We start from the raw sequence: 9981 nt of genomic DNA, 5'->3' as shown, positions 1-9981 counted from the left end.
TTTTAATTCTAATTTTATTTTAATTTTAATTTCAATTTTATTCTCTTTTATTTCATTTTATTATAATTTTAACTCCCATCATATTTTATTTTATTTTATTTTATTCTAACTTTAATTCTATTTTATCTTATTTTATTTTATTTTATTTTAACCCTAATTTTATTCTATTTTATTTTATTCCAAATTTATTTTATTTTATTTTATTATATTATATTTTTAATATTTAATATTTAATATTTAATTCTTAATTTATTTTTATTTCTATTTTTATTTTTAATTTATTTTTTTCTATTCTCTTCTAATTCTAATTTTTTATTTATTTTAATTTTAATTTATTTTAAATCTTATTCTATTCTACTATACTCTATTATATTTTAATTTCTTTTAATTCTATTTTTATTTTAACTTTAACTTTATTTTATTTTATCTTATTTTATTTTATTTTTATATCTAATTTCATTCTAATCTTAACTTTATTTTAATCTATTTTAATCTAATTTTAATTTTATTTTAATCTTAACTTTATTTTATTCTATTCTATTTTATTTTTAATTTTAATTTTATTCTAATTTTATCCTCATTTTATTTAATTCTATCTTAATTTTAATTTTAATCTTATTCTAATCTCAACTCTTTTTATTTTACTTTATTTTAATTCTAATTCTATTTTAATCTTTATTTTATTTTATTTTATTTTATTTTATTTTATTTTATTTTATTTTATTTTATTTTATTTTATTTTATTTTATTTTATTTTATTTTATTTTATTCTATTTTATTCTATTTTATTTTAATTTTAATTCTATTTTAATTCTAACTTTATTCTATTTTATTCTATTTTAATTCTAATTCTAATCTTATTTTATTTTCAATTTTATTTCTATTTTGTTCTAATTCCAATTTTATTTTATTTTTAATTTTATTTTAATTTACTCTATTTTAATTCCAACTTTATTTTTATTTTAATTTACTTTACTTTTATTTTTAATTTTAATTTTATCTCTATTTTTATTTCTATTTTTATCTCTATCTTTATCTTTATTTTATCTTTATTTTTATCCTTACTTTTATTTTTATTTTTATTTTTATTCTTATTTTTATTTCTATTTTTATTTTTACTTTTTATTTTTATTTTTATTCTTATTCCTATTTTTATTTCTCTTTTTATTTTTCTTTATCTTTTATTTTTTATTTTAATTTAACTCTAATCACAATTTTACCTTAACTCTATTTTAACTTTAACTTTATTCTATTTTATTCTATTTTATTTTATTTATTTCTATTTCTAATTCAAATTCTATTTTAATCTTTATTTTACTCTATTTTAATTCTAATTCTATTTTAATCTTAATTTTATTTTATTCTTTTTTATTCTAATTCTAATTTTATTTCTATTTTATTTCTATTTTATTTCTATTTTATTTCTATTTTATTTTTATTTTATTCTTATTTTATTTTTATTTTATTCTTATTTTATTTTTATTTTATTCTTATTTTATTTTTATTTTATTCTTATTTTATTTTTATTTTATTCTTATTTCTATTATTATTCTTATTTCTATTTCTATTTTTATTTTTATTTTTATTTTTATTCTTATTCTTATTCTTATTCTATTCTATTTTATTCTCTTTTATTCTATTTTAATTTTAATCTATTTCTTTTTCTTTTTATTCTATTTTAACTCTAATTCCATTTTAATTTCAACTTTATTCTACCTTATTTTAATTTAATTTTAATTTTATTTTAATTCTATTTTTATTCTATTTCATTTTCTTTCTTTTTATTTTATTCTAACTTTAATTTTATTCTAATTTTAATTTTATTAATTCTATTTTACTCTATTTTATTTTATTCTAATTCCAATTTTATTTTAAATTTATTTATATTTTAAATTTAATATAATTTTAATATATTCCATTTTAATTTCAATTTCAATTTTATTTTATTTTAATTTCAATTTCATTTCAATTTTAACTTCATTTTATTTTTATTATATTTTTATTTTATTTCATTTTATTCTATTCCAATTCTAATTTTTTATTTATTTAATTTTAATTTATTTTAAATCTTATTCTACACTGCTCTATTTTACTCTATTATATTTTAATTTATTTTAATTCTATTTGCATTTTAACTTTAACTTTATTTTATTTTATTCTATTTAATTTTAATTCTATTCTAATTTCAACTTTATTTTATTTTACTATTCTTTTTAATTCTAATTTTAATTCTATTTTAATCTTAATTTTATTTTAATCTATTTTATTTTAATTTTAATTTCATTTTAATCTCCAATTTATTTTAATATATTCCATTTTTATTTTAATTCTATTTCAACTTCAACTTTATTTTATTCTATTTTCTTTTATTTTAATCTTAATTTTATTCTAATTTTAATTTTATTTATTTTAATCTATTTTAACTTTATAATAATCTTAACTTTATTATAATCTTAACTTTATTCTATTTTTTTCTACTTTAATTTTAATTTTAACTTATTTTTCTTTATTTTATCATAATTTTAATTTAATTGTAATTTATTCTAATTCTAATTCATTAATTTTATTTTACCTTAAATCTTATATTATATTATTTTATTTTATTCTAATTTTATCCCCATTCTATTTTATTTTAATTTTACTTTTATTTTCATTCTAATTTAATTCTAACTTTATTCTATTTTATTCTATATTAATTCCAATTCCAACCTTATTTTAATTTTAATCTTAATTTTATTTCTATTTTATTTTAATTCCATCTTTATTTTATTTTTAATTTTATTTTAATTTATTCTATTTTAATTCCAATTTTATTTTTATTTTTATTTTAATTTATTTTAATTTTAATTTCATTTTTTTTCATTTTTTTTCATTTCATTTCAATTTTATTTTTATTCTAACTCTAATTCTATTCTCTTTCATTTTATTTTAATTTTATTTTCACTTTAACTAATTTTATTTTAATTTTATTATTATTAATTCTATTTTGTTCTAAGTCCAATTTTATTTTAAATTTATTTTTCTTTTAAATTTATTTCTATCTTAATTTATTCTATTTTAATTCCAATTTTAACTTTATTTTACCCTTAATTTTATTTTAACCTTAATTTTATTTAATTCCAATTCTAATTCTAATTTTATTTTTATTGTTATTCTTATTTCTATTCATATTTTTATTTTTATTTTTATTTTCTTTCTATTCTATTCTTATTCTTATTCTTATTTTTGTTCTTATTTTATTTCTATTTTATTTTTATTTTATTTTTATTTTATTTCTATTTTATTTTTATTTTATTTCTATTTTATTGTATTTTATTCTATTTTAACTTTAACTTTATTTTAACTCTACTCTAATTCTATTTTATTCTATTCTATTTTAACTCTAATTCTATTTTAATTTCAATTTTATTCTTTTTTATTCTACTCTATTTTATTTCTAATTTTAATTCTATTTTAATCTATTTTAATTCTAATTTTAATTTCAACTTTACTCTCTTCTATTTAATCCATTTTAATTTTAATCCCTTTCTATTTTAATTTAATTTATTTATTTCAATTTTAATTTAATTTTCTTCTATTTTATTTTATTATATTTCATTTTTAATAAACTTTATTCTATCCACATTCTAATTTTTTATCTCTTTTAAATTTAATTTATTTTAAATCTTAATTTATTTTATTCTATTTTATTCTATTTTATTCTATTTTATTCTATTTTATTCTATTTTATTCTATTTTATTCTATTTTATTCTATTTTATTCTATTTTATTCTATTTTATTCTATTTTATTCTATTTTATTCTATTTTATTCTATTTTATTCTATTTTATTCTATTTTTTATTATTATTATTTTTATTTTATTCCTTTTTATTTTCATTCCAATTTTAATTTAATTTTAATCTTAATTTTAATCTATTCTCTTTTATTTTATTTTATTTTATTTTTAATTCTACTTTAACTTCCTTATAATTTTAATTTACTATTAATTTTAATTTTATTCTAATTTTATTTTTAATTTTTAATTTTAATTCTACTTTAACTTTATTTTAATATTAATTCTAATTCTAACTCTAAATCTACTTTAATTATTTTACTATTAATATTAATTCTAAATTTTCTTAAATTTTAAATTTAATTTTATTTCAATTTTAAATCTATTTTTTAATTTTCAATTTATTTACATTTTAAACTTATTATTTTTATTTTAAATTTACTCTCATTCTAAACTTATTTCAATTCTAAATTTATTCTAATTTTAAATTTATTTTAATTTTAATTAACTTTGATAATTCATTATTTTTTTTATTTTTATATTTAACTACGCTATATATATACTTTTTTAATTTTATTCTATATTTTTATTATACTTTTTTCTTTTATATTTCATTTCTATAACTATTTTATTTTTATCTTTTATTTAATATTATTCTACTCTAATTTTTATTTTTATTTTTATCTTTATTTTTATTTTTATCTTTATTTTTATTTCTGCTCTATTTTTTACTAATTATTAATTTATATTAATATTAATTCATACTAACGCTAATCAATATCAATAATAACTTTTATTTTTATATTTTTATACTTCATTTTTTATATTTTATTTTCATTTTCATTTTTAATTATTAATTAATTTTAATTTTAATATTAATATTTTATTTCTAAACTTTAATTTTTTAATTTTAATCTTAATTCTAATTCTAATCTTAATTCTAATTCTAATTCTAATTCTAATTCTAATTCTAATTCTAATTCTAATTCTAATTCTAATTTTAATTCTAATTCTAATTCTAATTCTAATTTTAATTCTAATTTTAATATTTATGACTACAACTTTATTTAACTATATTTATTTATTTATATTTACTTATTTTTACATTTCTTTATAACTTCTATAACTATTTATATTTATTACAATCTTTATATTTTAATTTTTATATCTACTTTAAATTTGACATTAAAAATATTATAATCATTTTTATTTTTACATTTCACTTTTTTTATTTTATATTTTTATTTTTATTTTTACATTTTATATTTTATATTTTATATTTTTATTGTTATTTTATATTTTTATTTTTATATCTTATTTTATATTTTTATTAACTATTATTTTTATATTTTATTAATATCTTTTTAATATTTAACTAGCGATTAGCGATTACTCTAACTATTAATTATTAATAAATTAATAATCAGCGATTAGCGATTAATAATTAACTAACTATTACTCTATTATTAAATAATAATATATTTACATATATAATTATTAGTTTCAACTTTTAGATCAAATACTTATTACAATGATTTTTAAATATTTAAATATCTGTTTACTTATTAATTTATTTATATATCTATATATTTATCAACTTATTTTTTCAACTGTCTATTTATCTGTCTATTTACTTGTCTGTTAATTAATTTATCTATTTATTCATCTGTTTATCTATTTATTTATTCATCTGTCTATTCGTTCGTCTATTTATCTATCTATTATCTATCTATTTATATTTATTTATACATTTACTTACTTGTCTATCTATCTACCCATCTGTCTACTTGTTTGTCTGTTTGTCAATCTATTAGTTTATCTGTCTGTTTACTCGTCTGCCTGTCTGTTTATCTATTTGTTTGTTTACCTATCTATCTGTCTGTCTATCTCTCTATTTGTCTACCTGTCTGTCTATTTGTCCACCTGTCCACCTGTCCGTCCGTCCGTCCGTCCGTCTGTCTGTCTGTCTGTCTGTCTGTCTGTCTGTCTGTCTGTCTGTCTGTCTTTCCGTTTGTTTGTCCGTCTGTCTGTCTGTCTGTCTGTCTGTCTGTCCGTCTGTCTGTTCGTCTGTCTGTCTGTTCGTCTGTCTGTCTGTTCGTCTGTCTGTCAGTCTGTCTGTCAGTCTGTCATCTGTCTACCTGTATCTGTTTGTACGTTTGCTTATCTGTCTGTCTATCTACCTGTCTGTCTACTTGTCTGTCTGTTTGTCAATTTGTTAGTTCACTTGTCTGCTTACCCGTTTGTTTGTCTGTCTGTCCATTTGTCTGTTTACTTGTCTGTCTATCCATCTGTCTATTTGTTTACCTGTCTGTCTATTTGTCTACCTGTCCACCTGTCCACCTGTCCGTCCGTCTGTCTGTCTGTCTGTCTGTCTGTCGTCTGTTTGTTCGTCTGTTTGTCCGTCTGTTTGTCCACCTGTTTGTCCACCTCGCAACACGCCCAACACAAATGTTTTTTTGTGGTGTTTGACAAGCGCGCTCGACCAATCAAAAAATTGGAACCAGGCCTGGTTCCAATTTCCAAAGTTTTGGGGTGTTTGTCACCGTTAAACCTTCCCGATCGGGGACCGAACCGCCCTTTCGACCAATCAGAAAATTGGTACCAGGCCTGGTACCGAATAAACCTACCGGTTAGTTCTAAGTCCAATTTTATTTTAAATTTATTTTTCTTTTAAATTTATTTCTATCTTAATTTATTCTATTTTAATTCCAATTTTAACTTTATTTTACCCTTAATTTTATTTTAACCTTAATTTTATTTAATTCCAATTCTAATTCTAATTTTATTTTTATTGTTATTCTTATTTCTATTCATATTTTTATTTTTATTTTTATTTTCTTTCTATTCTATTCTTATTCTTATTCTTATTTTTGTTCTTATTTTATTTCTATTTTATTTTTATTTTATTTTTATTTTATTTCTATTTTATTTTTATTTTATTTCTATTTTATTGTATTTTATTCTATTTTAACTTTAACTTTATTTTAACTCTACTCTAATTCTATTTTATTCTATTCTATTTTAACTCTAATTCTATTTTAATTTCAATTTTATTCTTTTTTATTCTACTCTATTTTATTTCTAATTTTAATTCTATTTTAATCTATTTTAATTCTAATTTTAATTTCAACTTTACTCTCTTCTATTTAATCCATTTTAATTTTAATCCCTTTCTATTTTAATTTAATTTATTTATTTCAATTTTAATTTAATTTTCTTCTATTTTATTTTATTATATTTCATTTTTAATAAACTTTATTCTATCCACATTCTAATTTTTTATCTCTTTTAAATTTAATTTATTTTAAATCTTAATTTATTTTATTCTATTTTATTCTATTTTATTCTATTTTATTCTATTTTATTCTATTTTATTCTATTTTATTCTATTTTATTCTATTTTATTCTATTTTATTCTATTTTATTCTATTTTATTCTATTTTATTCTATTTTATTCTATTTTATTCTATTTTATTCTATTTTATTCTATTTTATTCTATTTTTTATTATTATTATTATTTTTATTTTATTCCTTTTTATTTTCATTCCAATTTTAATTTAATTTTAATCTTAATTTTAATCTATTCTCTTTTATTTTATTTTATTTTATTTTTAATTCTACTTTAACTTCCTTATAATTTTAATTTACTATTAATTTTAATTTTATTCTAATTTTATTTTTAATTTTTAATTTTAATTCTACTTTAACTTTATTTTAATATTAATTCTAATTCTAACTCTAAATCTACTTTAATTATTTTACTATTAATATTAATTCTAAATTTTCTTAAATTTTAAATTTAATTTTATTTCAATTTTAAATCTATTTTTTAATTTTCAATTTATTTACATTTTAAACTTATTATTTTTATTTTAAATTTACTCTCATTCTAAACTTATTTCAATTCTAAATTTATTCTAATTTTAAATTTATTTTAATTTTAATTAACTTTGATAATTCATTATTTTTTTTATTTTTATATTTAACTACATCAGGAAAAAAACACATTTCCTTAATTCCATCGGATGGAAGCCCTTTCATCCGATGGAACACTTTTCCATCGCGCTCCATCGCGCTCCATCGCGGTCCATCGCGCTCCATCGCGGTCCATCCCAGTCCATCGCGCTCCATCCTAATAGGGCCACCCGGCACCCCAACAAAACTGACACGGGCCTATACAAACCCCCATTTAAACTTCAAAATAATATTCCTCTTCTTCAATATCAGATCCATTATCAATATCGATATCTGAATCTATATTTTCATCGTTATAAGAATAAATCTCATTCCAGGTATTGAGATCGATGTGGGTATTGAGAAGATATGAACCGGTCCTATAGGAGATTAAATGGGCCAGACCCAAAATAGCTCGAATTGGAATGATATTTCGATAAGATTGATGGTTTTCTTTTTCATAATCCACTAAAGGATGCTCGGTGAGGCGAACGAAACCATGGGGGCTCTGTATAGTTCCCCCAGCGTATGGCTTGAGCTCAGTGACAAAAGCTAGTTGAAAGGTCTTATTACTAATTGCATTATGGACAATCAATAACAATTCTAGCTTAGTTACTGCTTTTTCTTTCAGATCTCCATATTGACTCGTATGAGACTTCTGGAAGATGATGAAGTCCTTTCGAGGACCCTTCTTTTGCCAGTTTAAATTAGTTCGAATAACATGATTAGTAAAAACATTTCTATGCTGAAAGTCCTCAATCGGGACCGCGAGGGTCTTGTATACTTGCGCTCTGAAGTCTGCTAAGGATGAAGGATGAAAGTCTGGTCGAAGAAATGTCTGGGAGGCCGGTAAGGTTCTCAAATAGGCATATAACGCCCAGTTGAGGTTCGGTACAGCGTATTCACGCTTAATCTAATCTATTGTAATTTATTTACTCTTATTTTCTGGAGATTTTAAGACTACTTTAGGTTGCAATTGAGTTAAATTTACAACTTTAATTGATGGCGTACTATATAGTTCCGCACGAGCCTTTACAGAGCCGACTAAGACTGAGTCAGCGTGATTAGAAATATTAGAAAATAAATATCAATAAACATACCATCAATTCCTAGTCTATTCTTGCGGTACTGTTCGCGCTGCTTTTTAGCCGGTAACGAATTTGGATAGACCTCCTCAAACCTATTGATCTTCTCCCCTTCTTTTATTAATTGTTCGAGATTAAAAAATCGCATTTTAAATTGATGTTTTCGATATCTGTGTTCTATTATTTGAGCGTATGCATCTCTGTGATTAAATTGAGCCCATCCCTCTTTGAGCTGTTCGACATGCGAGGCCTCTCTTACTTCTGTTGACTAAGCATTTAATTGACCAAATTTTTTGATGGAATCAGTAAAATGGGTCATCAAATGCATTTTAATAAAATTAAAATGTCCTATAGCCATTAGCCCCGGTTAGTTCCCAGAGAGCCCTGATCAGGAGAAGAAGAGGGCTGAAGACACTTCTAAGTGAGCTTACCATTTTCAGAAACCTCTAAGGAGTCTTCACTACTTTCACCTAGAGCTTCATCGCTGGATACCGCTCCTACTATGCCTGTAGCTGCCTGCTGTGGTCTCGTTCGGGCCCCCCGAAATTCTCTGAAGACATTTTTCCCATCATGAAAGCTTTGCAACTGGTTTTGCATATCTATAAGAGTTTGTTCAGTATGTGAAAGATAAGTTGCATATAGAACAAAACTTATTAAAGCATTCACACAGTTTACCGCCTGGGCGAAAACAGGCCTCTCAAGGCTCGATGGATCCCTCAAAGCGCTCGCTAAAGTCGCAACAAGAATCTTAACAACCGATCTCATTTCTTTTCCTTGCCACTGGGAGACCTGTGTATAGCCTCTGCGGAACGGTTGGAATTTGGGATAGGCTGGTGCAGAAGCCCAGCACTGATTGAAGAATTGTAACCTTTTATGTTTTTTTAAAAATTTGATTATCCATTCCATAAGATGTTTTATCATCCCTAAGTAAATGCAGTGTAGGAGATCCGGCTTATGTAGGTCCGCTACAGTAATTCCCAGATCCAAGAAGGCCCCCGCCGAACCTATCACTCCCTCCAAACGTAATTGGGCTTTTCCAATCTCATCACCATCATCTAATCGTTCAGAATAAGAGTTGTAGTCCCGTACAGGATATCCCAGGCCCTGATCGAAATCTTGGAGAGCCGTAGTCGGTACCGTACAGATAGGGCAGGCTTTAGGAATAATA

General features: G+C 20.6%; 1 protein-coding gene across 1 annotated transcript; it reads right to left on the bottom strand.

Annotated features, from left to right (window-relative positions):
- Window positions 1–8656: 8656 nt before the first annotated feature.
- On the bottom strand, window positions 8657–9089 carry DFL_009927 (uncharacterized protein; the record flags this gene model as incomplete). Its single annotated transcript, XM_067639888.1, has 3 exons — window positions 8657–8772; window positions 8829–8983; window positions 9073–9089. 3 exons carry the CDS (start codon window positions 9087–9089, stop codon window positions 8657–8659), a joined length of 288 nt encoding a protein of 95 aa, XP_067487632.1.
- Window positions 9090–9981: the final 892 nt, after the last annotated feature.

The sequence above is a fragment of the Arthrobotrys flagrans genome (genome assembly GCF_004000055.1).
Source record: "Arthrobotrys flagrans strain CBS H-5679 chromosome Unknown unitig_1, whole genome shotgun sequence".
NCBI classification, from domain to species: domain Eukaryota; kingdom Fungi; phylum Ascomycota; class Orbiliomycetes; order Orbiliales; family Orbiliaceae; genus Arthrobotrys; species Arthrobotrys flagrans.
The sequence above is the reverse complement of the archived record's forward strand: the minus strand, read 5'-3'. Positions and strand labels throughout refer to the sequence as shown.